The 15,964-nt window shown below is 37.2% G+C and overlaps 1 protein-coding gene across 1 annotated transcript in view; it reads right to left on the bottom strand.

Moving 5' to 3' along the window:
• Positions 1 to 15,964, bottom strand: part of LAMA2 (laminin subunit alpha 2) — a 375,020-nt gene that overhangs the window by 282,738 nt on the left and 76,318 nt on the right. The window contains exon 2 of the mRNA XM_082305530.1: positions 1,082 to 1,252. Within this exon, the coding sequence (XP_082161656.1) occupies positions 1,082 to 1,252 (171 nt within the window). The remainder of the gene's footprint in view (positions 1 to 1,081; positions 1,253 to 15,964) is intronic.

Genomic DNA, 15,964 nt, shown 5'->3' on the forward strand with positions numbered 1-15,964 from the left:
AGATTAGCTATTAGGAAGAGACTTTGTGGTGAGTAATAACTCCAGGAAGGGTGGCCCTGGAAGGAAGTTTCTAAGGAGAAGCTAAACAAGCTTCTGTCTGGAAAGCTACAGACATAGATAGTTCATCCTGTCTAGAACTAGCAAATAGATTAAATGTCTTTTTTTGTTTGTTTGTTTTAAGCGCATGCTTAAATGTGCTTTGTCATGAGGTATAAATGTATCTGAGCCAGGTTTTAGAAGGAAACAACTGAAAAAAAAGAGAAATCGTCTCCATGCTTCTGTGGCTGTGCTTCTTCCAACATGTTATCTATTCCATTAAAAGCTTTCTTAAGTGTCTCTACACCCTATACCATCTACAGTGCCAATATACCTACAAAAATCTAACAATGTTAATTGTTTATTGTTGCTATTCATGTCTTTTACTGCAAGGTCACATGAAATTAAACTTGTATGACTTGACTAAGAAATTTTCTTAGTTCTAACCACATGATAACAAATTTATACTAGAAAACTGATTTTGCTTCTGGGTAATCTTAAAAAAAGCAATGTTAGCAAAGATCAATTTTAATATGAAAAACTAAGCAATTAAACCGAGCAGTGCTCCATTATCTTATCTTCTTTTTGCTGGCTTAGTGAAACTGAATTAACATCAAACGAAAATGAAAAGTATCCCAGAACACAATAAAATAAAACTGGATTTGTCCCTAAACTGAAATTTCAGACGTTGCTTAGATTGGCCAAAATGTTCAAATTCCACATGTAGGTAAAAGTCATCTGGTTTTCATTCATGGTCAGTGTATATCAAGAGAATTCAACAACAGCTGCAGATACTTAATTTTTCAAAATCCGAATTTAGGTGTTCCACTTTATGTATCTGAATTAGAAAGTTCAGTTTGAGGAGTATACTTAACAGATACAGATTTTGAAATACTAATGGAAGAGATAAGTAACCTAATTTAAAAAGAAAGAGACAGACATTTCATCGTAATCGGGCCAGTGACCTACAGTTTTGTTTGTCGAGTATCTACAATTTTTGGAAAAAAAACTTTTTAAAGGAACAAAATGAAAATGGCACACATACGATGTGGAACCCTGCTCCTTTGATCACAAATACGGCACTGAGGGTTCCTTGCAGGCTGTCCAGGTACATGTTCAACAAGTTTGCAGTACATTTCCCGACCCTTTTCTCCACAGGTAGCATTGGTCGTGATGAGAGCATTAGTAGCCAGGTTCAGCACTGCGGGAAACAACCCTGCAAACAAAACAAAATAAAATCATAAACAAAAGCAACAAAGGTGAATTTAGCAGCACAATCATAAATGAACATAACACCTTTTATGACATCAGAGCGAAAGGCTTAGTTTTCAACAACTATGGAAGCAATGAAGCACAGAAAAGCACCAACAACTTTGGTTTTAAATCCAGAGTTTTGACATCAGAATAAAGCCATTATACTGATGGTTTCCTCCTCATTCCCTTCTAAAATTCAAATTGGTACCCTCTGGTTAGATCTTGAAGAACAGCAGGATGCCAGAGGAGAAAGTAAAGTGTGGAAACATACAAAGCATCATAAAATGATTTTTTTTGTAATCAAACCTTGTGTTCCTACCCAATTGGACACTGAAACATTGTATGCAAATTACCTATGAAAACTCTTTATTATTCCTCTTTTCTGCTTACATCTCCATGGGAAGGCTTTTCCTTCACAGACTGCATCACTTGTATTACACTGTATTACTATTCTGCTTAGGACCTCATAGTCACCCTTGTCATCAGAGCAGCTAAGTAATGCAGCAACATAAACAGTATCTGCCACATGTGGTTTCCCTTTCCTCAAGAAGAGGATAATATATACAACATTGTATCTTTTATGGCAGTACTGTTGTTCTTTTCAGATGCACATGCTTAGTGATGTATTACAATTCTCATTCAGCACAGCACTTAAGCAAACGTCTGAGTGCTCTGCTGAACTGAGTTCTATGTAGCAGTAAACTGTAAAGATTATAAACCATATGAAGAACAGTCATTAAGGTGGGTTACTCTCCTTCCCACTCAATACTGACCAAAACCTTTGAGCCGTGATAAAATTGATCCATGTAGACAAAGTGATATGATATGTTGAATGTATACATTAACGCCTCACATTGATTTAATGTTTTGCATCCTCAGAAGCATAATTTGCCATGGCTGCAGGTTAATTGAAAACAACAACAAAAAAATCTGAGGTATGGATTGGGACCATCTTCAGATTTATTTGATGACAATTTCCACTGGCTGCAAACCCACCCTTCTGCAGTTCATTCAGCTTCTAACCCTATTGTATTATTATAAGTTAAAATAAGGCTTTAATCAAAACTGAATCTGCAATTATTGTACACTGATGAAGCTCCCTTTATAATGACCTTCCTTTTCCTCCTCTGCAGATCGACAACACTATTCAACTGACTCTTTTCAGTTCTTTAACTCCAGTCTCCTGCTTGTCTGAAATTAACCTGTATGCCATTTAATTACCAAGCCTGGGTGGTCATGGTACAGCTGTCCTCTGACACTGTGAGTTAGTGACTCTCACGCTCACTTTAAAAACATGTTAAACATACTGCTTGAGCAAGGCAACCCATTAGTTACTAACCTGTCCCATTTGTATAGTCAATCAATAGTTGAGATTTTATTGATCATATATCTTGCTTCTTCTGTATAGATTGCAGCGCATTTTCATCACATTTTAAAATCTATACAGTTGTTCTTGTATTTTTATTCAATGCATTCAGTGATATTTACTGCCTTCTACAATGGGGGCACATGGTAATATCTGTGTAAGCATTAGCCGAGTATATTAATTAATAGCTGTGACTTACAGCCTCATTATTCTCTTGTTAGGCTGTAGGAAGTTAATAGTGTAAAAGCCAGTAATCATTTAGTCTTAACAGAGTCTGGCATTTGGTTTGGAATTAAGTATTTTATTCCCTCAAAAGTGAACCTCGTAAAAAGGACAGAATGATCCCACATGCAAGGAATCACAGTACATGGCATCAGGAGAATAAATCCTTCAAAGAACAGTGGAACAGCTGAAAAAGAGCGGGCAAAAAGCCTTCAAATTCACACAGCTATAAAAATATTATGTTATATGTCTATACACAAATCATACCACTGTTCTAAGTTTTAACTCAAATTTTAAATGTAAGAGACATAAGTAAATGAAGAGTACTTAAGGAACTCATCCATTAGAACATAATTTCACTCTCAGGTAACCTCTTTTATGTACAGTGCAGCTTAGGGCAAAACTACCACGCAGCCTTGCCCATAATCAGTACAAACACAGGCACTGAAACCAGTATTGGGTGTTTCACTGAAGAGACCATGTCAAGATCCAGGGCCTCAGAGAGAAGGGCATCATGGTCCATTCCCTGCAAGCTCACAGGAGTGGATCTGACAGGCAGAAAGCAAGAGATGCACAAAGTGCTCCTACACTGCACCCAGCACTTCACGTTTGGTATTGATTAATTCCCCAGCCCTGGAATTTTAACAAGTTAAAAATTACGATTAACAATTCGAAATTTTTTTAAATAATCTTTGTTTGCGAGGATCCTCATGGGTCTTTTCCAACTCAAGATATTCTATGATTCTATGATACTGCTTTGTATAGCCCAAAATAAGGCTTTGCTTTTAAAGAACATTTGATGTGCAAGCCTGATGGAATGGTCAAAGCAATACTGTTCATATTGCTTTCTAGCAATTAATATATATAATACTTTCACAACATAGGCATGAGATTCTTAGAATACAGAAGATGAAAGCATTGTCTTGAATCCTTTAGTTAGGCTCTTTGAATATGAAATAAAAATGTGAATGTTCATGATGCTAGTATATCCTGTTTACCCTTTCTAAGATTCCCATCTATCCAACCATAAATCCCCAGGAAAAAGGCAAGAGAGCTCAAGACACCACAGTTCATTTTTTTAGAGAATTTTCCCTTATTTTTCATGATGATAATCATACAGAAGAAATATTTAAAAATTGGTGTACTAGTTTTGTGCATCATAAAATTCAATTTCTCACTAAATTACAAAGTTTATTTAGTTATCAATCCCACCTTGAATTCTGTGGGCATCCTGCTATGAAATACTTCCAAAAACACGATCTGCTATAATTACAGACAGCTCTTCTTTCTCTATTGCCAAATACCTTTAGTAATCATTTGCTCCAGTGCAAAGACTGGGTAAAATACCTCTGAGTCAGAAACACATTATCTCTATTTTGTGTAGCTCAAGTGCAAGCAGACAAATTCTACTCCCTTCAACTGCCAGCTACATCAATCTTTTCCCTCCTTTGTGTCACTGGCAAAAAACAGATTAGCATTCATTTCTAGCTGTAAAAAATACCAAAATTCTAGCAATTGCATGGAGGAAACAGGTAGAAAAGATTGGATTGTAATTAGGCGGTAGTTTTAGCAGCTTGGATTCAATTTCTGGTTTTCAACAGACTTCTGTTGCTTGAAGAGAAAAACACAGTCTCAGATTCTCACCTATGAAATAGGCATGGTCATCTTTCTGCTTTCCACTTTGGTTTTTAAGCATGGAATATATTCCATGAAGCTTTTAGAGCATGGAAGCCCGAAGACAGTTTGTTTAGTATTGACAAGTGATTAAACTATGAAAGGAAGATAACACAGAAATTAATCAAATTCTTTAAAGCGGTGTACCATTAAAGGGTAATCAAGAAAGCTGCTCAACTGTCTACAGAATTAGTGATGATAAGTTTATTGTGAATGGAAACAGTTTTAGAGAAAAAATGGTAAAAATGAAAAGCGGCAAATCAGCAGGAATAGCTGATTTTTGCCTACAAACTCCAAGGTACTCAAGTTTTACACTGGCACTGTTCTAGTTAAAAGTAGGGTGTGGTACCAAAGTGCTAACTACATTATCAGGTTTTGAAATGATTCCTGCATCAAAGCAGATCTGAATACCTATCTTAAAGACAAAAATAGTGGATGCTTGGGATCTGTGTTTTTTTACGGAGGCCTGACAAGTCATCCCTTATCAATACTAAAGAAGTTCTTTGTAGACGTTGGCAAGCATAGAGGTATGAGTGATTCACTGAGTTCAACACATTTGGATTAACAAACAGATTTTGACAAGATTTCACAAAGGCCATTAAAGGAACTAAGCTATCATGACACATGAGGAAATGCCCTCTCATGAGATAACAGCAACAAAAAAAAGGAAAATAGGGAATAACACTGGAAAACCATGGCAATCCTTGGTGAATCCTGTTTTGTTCAACAGTTACATAAGTAACTTAGAAAAGAGGATAAAAAGTAAGGTGACAGTTTATTGATGATAGAAACTATTCAGGATAATCAAAATAAGGACAGATCACAAAGAGTGGTAGAAAAATTTCACGGTATGGTACGTCTAGGCAATAAAATGGCAGATGAAATCGAGGAATGGAAATTAATACACAGGGGGAAAATATGATAGGCTCTGCACTGGCTATTATCACCCCTGTAAGAGTTATTATGGATATTTCAATGAAAATATTAGCTCAAGGAATAGAAACAAAATGTCATTACATTATTGCATAAATCCATCCATAATGACAACTCAAATACTGTATGATACTCCTTATCTCTCATCTTCAAAAGGACATAGAACTAAAAAAGATAAAAAGAAAAGTGTGACAAGATCACAGCTGTGCATCAGCTTCTGAATGTGGACATTAATAGGCTATGAGTCTTCTACTGGGAAAAGAACTGATTGGGAGATGTATAAAATAATGTAACTGTATATAAAATCATAAATGGGTTTAGCAAGTGAACATTTGGAAGCGAACGTGGTAAGTTTAGTTACCCTTCTACCACAAATTGGGGGTGCTGAGTCAACTTACCATATAGAAGTTTTCTTCACTGACTGGGATTTTTTGTCTGTTTATAAATGGAACTGCTTTTCAGTATGATAGAAATTAAATTCTAGAATACATTAATAAATTCTATAATAAAATGTTTTTATTCCAAAAGCAGGAATGGATTAAAAAACAATTAGATTAATACATAGAACAAGGGTTCATCTGGGGCTGTTAAACATGAAGGGCTTGGTGTTCAACTGTCAGTTCAGAATATCTCTACATCACTAGCTGTTGAAGGGTTTTATCCAGGGAGGCATCACTGTACTCCTTCTCTTCTTTCACAATTTTCCTCAATATTGCCTCTAATACACACCTGTAGCTGTTTCTTACTAAGGCTGGAAGCACATATAGCCCAACATCAAGGTCCACCCAAAATGGAATAGAAACTGTAACCTTAATTTTGTGTGGCATTGCTAATGAAACCATAATATTTATGCCAATATTCATTTTTTCCACCAGCTATTGTCCTCTATACTACTTCCCATCATTACCTTGCATCCATAGATGTCTCATTAATGGCTGCTTATTCTGTAGATCCTCAGAACATTCTCCGAGATTGGTGATTGCCTTGCAGTTTTCTGCATAGCAGTATTACCTAATTCATTTTCTTATGTTTTCCTAATCTCATTGCATATAGGAAAATAACAGCTCAGTTTCACATGTTTTCTTTTATGTACTTTTCACGCTTCCTCACCAACCTCCAGCTTATAAAAGCCCAATGAGTATCAGTGGAATAAAATCCACCAATCTGATCCCTGGCACCCTGCCCTATTTTGTCATGCCCTATTACCTACTTCTCTGCCAAACTGACAGATTTTCCACATGCTTTATTGCAATAGTTGAGATCAGCAGAAGCACATGAGCTACATAAGTAGCAGGTACAAGACATTTTCATAAAGCCTGTCAGCTGTTGAATTCAATCTCATTCTCACTCTCACTCTCCTCCCAAATAGCACTATTTGATTGACCTTCAGAGCACACTGCAAGACCTAGTTGATTTCCCTAGCTGAAAGAGGATGGAGGGATTCTAGTGGGAAATCAAAGATATTAACTATATCTCCAGCTGCCGAATGGTGATTACATGTTCATTATGAAGTGGGGATAGTCACTGGGGTAACCTACTTTTAAAATATGTCAAGGAGCAGCTACAACAAAAAAGGAGTACTGAAAATAGATATGAATGTAAACAAAATAATTACCTTGTACAGTAGTCTTCCTACCATTTACCAGTTCTCACAGTTACATTTTCCTTTCTTTCCCTTCACAGAACTCATGGAGAGTTGCAAAAACTGTTTCAGTCACATAGCATCCTACATCTACAGAGCAACTGGTGGGATACGTCTCCATAGAAGGACGCTCCAGCATTACAATGGAAGCAGGAATCACAGAGGAAGAACCAAGACCAAGATTATAACCTCAGTTAGGCTGCTGCTACTGCACAGAGGAAGCAGCCACCATCTTGAGTGAGAAACAAGGAACCACCAGTTAGTGACAGGAGATGGAAGACAGCAGCAGAGGTCTTTGTGTGGAGATGAAGGAAGGAAGCGGCTAACTAAGTGGGGGAGACTGGGAAAGAGAGAAGAAAATTAGAAGGAGAAAGACCACTGCAATTAGATACTGAAAGAAGGCTCTGTAACCTTTCTTCTTGACAGATAATGGTTAGCACACGAAATTTTGCATCCAGTATTACTTAATGTCTAGATTGTAATTACACAGTGATAATATCAGCGCCCCGTTTTACTGAGGGTAAAATTAATATAAATAATCACAGTCCCTGCACACATAAGCAAAGTGTTAACATAAAAAGAATCATTACTGGTTTTTAATAGTATTTTTAAAATACTTCAAGATAGAAGACAAACTTTGGTTTACCAACTCTGGGATTTCTTCGTGTCTTATTAAAGCATTAGAACTGAGAAAATGTTTTCCTCCTTCAAAGAAAGCTCTGTTAAAACCTGTACATTCCTCTTCTCTCTTCTAAACAGACCAATATTTGGCACTGTGTATCTCCTTCAATCTTCTCAAAATATCCCTAGTCTCTTCAAAGAAGCAAATAAAACAGCCTGCCTAAATATGTCTAACTTTTCAAGCCAATCTTCCTAGTCTATAGAGTACTTTGAAATGTTCATGCAGTCAAGCAGAGCTGTTTGCCACTGAATTTGTACTAAAAAGACAAAAGAGAATATGTCAATTTCAGATGTTCTAAGAAGCGTCACTAGAAAAAGAGAGACTCGTCTGCTGTAGCGCGGAGCTATGCTAGGCTGTGGGAACACAGTGGGGAGAAAAAACTGGGACAAAACAAAACAAAATGTTGCAGTGCAGAATAGCTTCCAGCTGTGCACCACAGGGAATAACTTAATGCACTCTATCCACAATGTAGATGAAGAGTTTTAGACAACCAGAAAATAAGCCCAATTTGATGAAATAGCAGTCCAGACACAACCAAGCTTGCAGACTGAAAAAACCTGACACTAAGCCCATTTGTCCAGAGGAAAACAACATCGGAAAACAAATATTTCAGTCCCTGTTTATGTCAGTTGCCCCAGACCACTGTGCATTATAGTACTGTTCAGTAGTCATCCTCTTTTCCTTCCAAAGGAAGTGGAAATGTAGTTTTCGATGTCCGGTGGTAGAGGTGGCTTGCTTTTACTTTCAGGTAATTTTCTCTCTTCATACTGCGTAACATTACATACATCCTGCTGCATATTTAACTTTAACACAAAAGATATAGTATAAAACCGTAACCTGAAGAAGCTTGATAGCAAAGCTTATTATAGTCCTTACAAAGTAACAGACACATCTGAAAAAGGGTATATTGATTATCCAGTAATACTGCCTTGCCTCCCCACAGCTTACAGCATTCAAAATCTGTGGGGACTTTGCTGATTTTAATAGCAAAACACAATCAGTTTTACAGATTGGAAGACTGAGTGAAAAAATTGCTATTGGCTTACCCCAGTATTATATTGTATAAAGTATATAAGCATTCTCCTAGCTTTGTAATGAATTTCCTTTTTCCTAAAGCTGCCACAGAAGGTTGTTTTGCAAAGCAGAACAGGAAAGATATAGGTGAAGATGAAATCCTGTCTCATTGATATCCATGGCAGAACTCCCACTGCATCAAAAATCCAAAGCACAAAGATTTAATGGACATCTCATTTTCAAAGGTATTTACATGCCCAGTCTGAGTCAGGCACCTACAGATTTTCAAATATATGTCTGCATTCTGGCACAAATTTTAAAGTGAAAAATCCTTGTACAAGCACCTTATCTGTAGAAAGAGTGCACTACGCATGAAGAAGCAAGCAGCACTCTTTACACTTATTTCCTTGTATTTATTAGCCACATGACCTTCATTAAAACCTTTGCAATGCAGTAGTATGGTCCTGGTCACCAAGCAGGCCTAACAAGAAAAAGTAAAAGGACTTCTGAGAGACAACACTGACTGCAAAAAGGAATTCTCCCAAATCATGTATCTTCTGTTCTTAGATAGCACACATCAATTCACAGCTTTCCCAAATTGCATGATATTGCTAAAACCTTCCATTTTTGTTCAGTTCCCACATCTGAATACCAGCATCTCCATACTCAGAAGACACTGTAGGTTTGGTTCCCCCCACTCATGCAGTTCCTTCAGCTGCTAAGAGAGGGGGGGAGAGAGAGACCTACATGATTAGTCTATCCCAGTTCCGTCCCACTGAAGGAGGAAAAAAAAAAAGGATTATGACACTGAATAAAAATGAAAAAAAATGAAATCAGAATTTCTTAAAGGTAGAATAGAGCCTGGGAAAATGGAAGCCTCCAGATGCAATTTACTGCTGACTTTGGACTTGACAAAGCTATTGTTTTATGCAAAAAAACGTTGTCTTGGACACTAAGGAATACGAAACATATTACTATTTTTGCAATAACTTTAAAATGAATGTCCATTGAAACCACACTGCAGAGTCAGAATTAGTTACTGTGCCCTTGAGTCTCCAACACTGTCAACTTAAACAGAAAGACTGAGATGTTTGCTGTGTTCTTTTACAAGAGGCAACAAAAGACATGTTATGGAGGCTAATAAAAGTCATCCATCTATTCATCATTGTCTACACTGACAAAAAATCCAAACTGAGTTTGACATTACAAAACCAAAGAGCAAATGGAAAAACTGATCTTCCCATATATAAGAGATTCTGTGCACTTACTTTTACCCTGAGGATTCAGATGAAAATAGCTTAAAGTATGTTTTTCTCAACTGATGAGCTTGAATAAACATTAAGTTCAATTCTCATTCTTTGAACTGATTTACTTCTTGCTATTCTTCTGTAATGCTTTACAAAAACATACTGATAAGGATTCTAAAAGTTTTAACATATTCTGGTAACATGTGAGACCACGGACTAGCAATTTCTATGCAGAGTTCTTAACATTGTCTTCAGAGAATTAAACAATCATTGAGGCTGGAAGGGACCTCTTACCTAGTCCAAACCCCTGCTCAAGTAGGGTCACTAGAGCAGATTGCCCAGGGCTGTGCAGCTGAATTTTCAGTATTTCTAAGGATGCAGACTCCATAGCCTCTCTGGGCAACATACTCCACTGTTTGACCACCCTCACAGTAAAAAAAGTGTTTTCTTATGTTTAAATGGAATTTCCTGTATAGTGATTTGTGCCCATTACCTCTTGTCTTGTCACTGGATACCACTGAGAAAAGTTTGACTCTCTCTTCTGTATCACTCCCCGACACATATATTTATACACGTTGATAAAATCTCCCTGAGACTTCTCTTCTCAAGGGTAAGCAATCCCAGCCCTCTCAGCCTCTACTTATAGGACAGATGCTCCAAGTCCTTAATCATCTTCCCAGCCATTTCCTGGACTTGCTCCAAAATGTCCACGTCTCTCTTATACTGAGGAGCCCAGAACTGGACACAGTTCTCCAGATGTGCTCTCATCACTGCTGAGCAGATGGGGAAGGATCACCTCCCTCAACTTGCTGGTGACACTAACTAATGCAGCCCATTTGCCTTTTTTGACACATTGCTGGCTGATGCTCAACTTGTTGTCCACCAGGATGCCCAGGTCCTTCTCTGCAAAGCTGCTTTCCAGTCATTTGGACCCAGTCTGTACTGGTACATGGAGATGTTCTTCCCCAGGTGCGGGACTTTGCACTTCCCTTTGTTGAACTTCATTAGGTTCTTGTTAGTCCATTTCTCCAGTCTGTAGATGTCCCTCTGGATGGCAGCACAGCCCTCTGGCATATCAGGCACACTGTCCAATTTTGTATTGCCTGCAAACTTGCTGAAGGTGCACTCTGCCCTATCATCCAGGTCAGTAATGAAGATGTTATACAATATTGGCCCCAGTATTGACCCCTGGGGTACATCACTAGTGACCTGCCTCCAGATGGACTTTGTGCCACTTATCACAACCATCTGGGCCTATCCATTCAGTTTTCAATCTACCTTGCTGTCCACTTATCTAACCCATATTTCATCAGCTTTTCTATGAGGATATTATGGAGATAGAATCAAAAGCCTTAATAAAGCTAAGATAAATAACATCCATTGCTCATCCCTCATCCACCAAGCCAGCCACCTCATCATAGAAAGCTATCAGGTTGGCTAAGCACAATTTCCCTTCCATAAACCCATGCTGGTCTTAAAACCAACGTTTTAGCTACAAGTACCATTTACGTTTACCATTTTACGTGTATGTGTTACTTAAACCCAAGCTACATAACACCCTATTAAAATAAGAACTCAGTTGCTCCCCTTGGATAATACTGTAAGGCCTTACACCTTTGATCTGTTCAGTTTCAATGAATGTGAAGCACAATTAGCAAGATCAAGGCCTTCACTGATTATAGTATTGAAGGCAGAATGCAAAACATATTTTTCACAACTCAAACAGTCTCCCAGCCTTCCATAGAATAGAACAGGTTATCTCTATTTCACTTCCATACGGTCAGTATTCTGAGGCACAAATTAACTGAATAACTGAGAAATATTGCAAATAAAAAGCTTAATAAACTGCAAAATTAAATTGCATATTTGTGTAGTAATACAGACTGATGTTTCCTATGCATTGAGTCAAGAAACTCTTCAGTTGCATGTAAGACCATGAAAGAATATTTTGAACATTCTGTGTCAATTTTACTGTATCCTTTTGTTCTGGTGCATTCAAATAGTTGTTGTATGTTACATACATTTGTTCACCATAGACTTTGCTACAAAAGGGCTACTAAATACATTTAAGTGCTGTAATAGTGTATATATATATATATTTATACATTATATATTTATGTAACATATACAGATATACAAATATAATAGACAGTGCATCTTTATCTGTAGTCACAGTAGTATGAGTGTCTAAAATTCTTCCTGTTTCATGAAGAGAATAGAATATGTGCATGATTTTAGTATCTCTTTAATATATACCTTGTGATAAAGAATATTTTAATAATATTTAATATTTATTTTCTCCATGAGAAAAATAGTCCAATAATTTCCCTCCCTTACCTATATTTTGTCCCCTAACTTGAACTGTGACTAAATGGGAAGATCAAATGAGGTTTGAGCAGATGGCCATCAGCAAACCAGTGACAATGTACCATGGTTTAGAATTAGAGACAAAATGTGCAACCTGGTATACAGTTTCTGCTTGTAACTGCCAAAGACATCTGGCTTAGAATATAAGCCAGCTTGAACAACCCTACACATATTTACTTTATCATTCATGAAAATTAAATTATATCAGTATCTCTTAATACTTCTCTTGTAAAGCTGTGCCTATCTGTTTTAGTGGAAACCCTCCTTTCCTTCTTTATAAAAGTGGACTCGGAGCTGTCACAGATGTCACATCTTTACATTCCATTAAAACCAATCAGAATTGCATACAGATGAATCCCTGCATGTTGCTTTAAAAATGCATGGGATGACACATCCAGGAAAGGAATCCTTCAGGTCTTCCAATAGGATTTTAACGAGCTTCAGTGGTACTACTGTCACTAGTATGACATTTATTTGCATGATTAAAGGTTTTAGCAAGGGACTCTCAGCTGGAGAAAAAACGGTTTGTTTTTCAGAAATCTGAAGCAAATATACAAGTCTTGGATTTTCCTTTGGCAGGCTTCACTGTTCTGAAAGTTAGGAAAATGTCAAAAAAAAAAGTTTTCAGGTCCCCCACACTTTGTGTACAGCAAGAGCTTTTTATGCAGCTTTTTCTTATTAACAAAAGTTGCTTTCAGTCATTCTAGGGGACAGCCTGCTCAGTTTGCAGAGACCTTAACTTCTATACTTTTTAATTCTACATGAACTGTCCACTGAAGCACACGGTTCCACATTATACAATGAGACTTTTAGCAATAGTATTGACAAGACATAGCTGGTTGGCATCCACACAAAAAATATATTTGAAATGTAAGGTCTTTGTAGACATACCAAGTTGATAACATTCACGGGCATACCTGTAAGTACTATGATAATTGGATGTAACAATTAAAATTAATTCTAAAACTTTAGTGTTCTCTGAATCATTTACTGGCCTGGGAAAGAGGAAAGAAAGGAGGGGAACAAAAAATCAGTGCTAGATATGTCAGAAGAGTGACAGCTTTAACTGCCTGTAACTGTATAAATCCACACCCAACAGAGCTGGCTGATAAAGGCACCTATTAATGCTTTCCAGGTAACAGTGATACACTTGATTGTCCATTCCATGGAGTCTAGTTACTAAGAGAAACAGAACTGAAGGGAATGTTTTCTTTATCAGTAAAAAATCGGAAGAAGGGAGGAATTTAGAATAGGTACTAAGACTTAAAATAGGCAGGAAACTGAATTTTGCAGATAAGCAGCAATGAAATGCAGCACACATAAAAATGCAGAATTGGGGGGATTTTGATACATGAGATGGAGCAGGAGGAGGTCTTTTTAAGGATAACGAGAACAAGAGAATAGACACAGCCTTTGTCAAGGGAGAAAGGGTAAAAACAGGAGGTTCCTGCAAGGAAGAAAAGAGAGAGACCCTTTCATAAGGGAAAAGGATAAAAGAACACTCAGCAGATGTATCACATTTAGAGGTCTGGTGAACCCTAAATACAGAGCAAAGGCTGATGAAGAGAACACCAGTCTTGGTGGCCCATCTGCTTTTTAAACCCACAACACCTGATGCAGGGAGGCAGGAAGGTGAGCAGAGCACAAGACGATCCAAGTGTGTGGGGGGGTGACACCTGGAGATGCCCTGTATCCCTTACATCAGGGCACAAGGTAAAAAAGGCAGTAGGTGAAGTGGTAGCAGCAGAGCACAGAGGGATCTCAGAGCCTGAAAACAGAATAGCAATAAGAACATTTAGCAATAAGAGGCAAAAAGTTGGATAACAAAGAAAACCCCTAAGAAACAAGACAAAGACTCTTCCCAAAGTGAGGAAAGATGAGGGGAAAGTTCTACACAATATAAGCTCTGGTTACTAAGAATACAAAGACTGTAATCTTCTTACACCCAGGAAAAAAACAGTCTCCTTCTATGAAGGACAACAGAAGCCATCACTCCAATGTCAAAAAACCAAAATTGCAAGGTTAGACCTAGTATAATTTCTACAGGGACAGTGGGATAGACTGAGAATTTTCTTCATGGTCATTTTCTGTGGAAAAGGCTTCCAGCTGTGCAATGGCCATTGGAGAATCAGCAATGAACAAAAAGCCTGAAACCACATCTCTCCACTTTAAAGTTTTCATTTTAAAATTCTGTTTGTATATTCTACTAAAGAAACATCAATCCTTCTCAAGTTATTTCTCTAACTAGAAACTATAATTTTGAAAATAAGGTGCAGAGTTGTATCTACAAACACATCTCAGCTTTTGTTATGCATGAATACAGTGTATCCTTTCCTTAAATTTCCATGCCTGATTCTGAGTCTAAGAGAAATTTTTTGACTTTGCTATCATAAATCCCCAGACTGAAATTCCTAAAGAAGTTACCAATCAGTGCCAAGTCTCTTCCTTCTACAATATCCTAATAATACAAAAACTGTATTTGAACCTTCATGCAATCTAACACTAAACATAATTATTAATTAGTCTTTGCTTTCTTTGAGGTGTTACACAAAGGAGTTGAAGGAAGATTCTGCAAAGAATATACAAGTTTATTCCCTCTGAAAGATTCATGTTTGAAAGTCTTCAATATGGGACCTTTTTCGCAATGATATGACTGTTAGGAGGTGTTGTTAAAGGGGAGAATTAATACTGTAAGTATATACTTATTTTAATCTACACTTAAATATGAGTTTCCCATGTTTGTATTAAACAGGGAACCTGTTAAAAGTTGGGTATAAAGTAGCCATTTTAATGTAGTCTATGTCTTAACTTTGTTTGTAAACTTCAAACACTGGTCCTTAAATCTGCCTAGTGTCTTTTTCATATAACTGTGATTACTTTAGGGCTGCAGACAATTCCACACAGCATTAACTAGCATAGAATATAACTGTTTTTCTACTCCATATATATCAACAGTTAATTTAGCATCTTTGCAGTGCATTCAGCTGTTCCTAGACTAGGACCAACGCAAAGCCACCTGAAATTTACTACAGTTCTCGGACAGCTATCAGCACACCAGCAGAAACCATGGGGACTTCGTATCAGTAGGGAGCAGCACCATATTTTCTACCCTATAAATCTTACAGCCCTGCCTAAAAGTGCCCTTATTTATGAGTTTTTATCCATTTGTTGAAAAAAATTACAGCTCATATGCCAGACAATTATTAAATTCATAAGACAGTGGAGATCAGTTTAATAACCTGTAACAGGAAATTTTCTTTCATTAGAAACAGAGAAGCTATCCAGTTATTGGAAAGATAACAGAAATACACATTTCAATTAATTCTTCATATTATAAAAGAACCCCTTGGGTCATCTTCAGCCAACTACTCAACTCAAATTAGAACTACTCACAAATATTCCTCACAGATTTCTGCTCACCTGCATGCCCACCTGTCATATATTCAATATTTGAGTGACATAGTGCACATGGATTGGTAGACAGGTTTTCTGTGGTAGTAGTTTCTCTCTGTAAAATGATATTGCTG

The sequence above is a fragment of the Platalea leucorodia genome, assembly GCF_965183815.1.
Source record: "Platalea leucorodia genome assembly, chromosome: 3".
NCBI lineage: Eukaryota > Metazoa > Chordata > Aves > Pelecaniformes > Threskiornithidae > Platalea > Platalea leucorodia.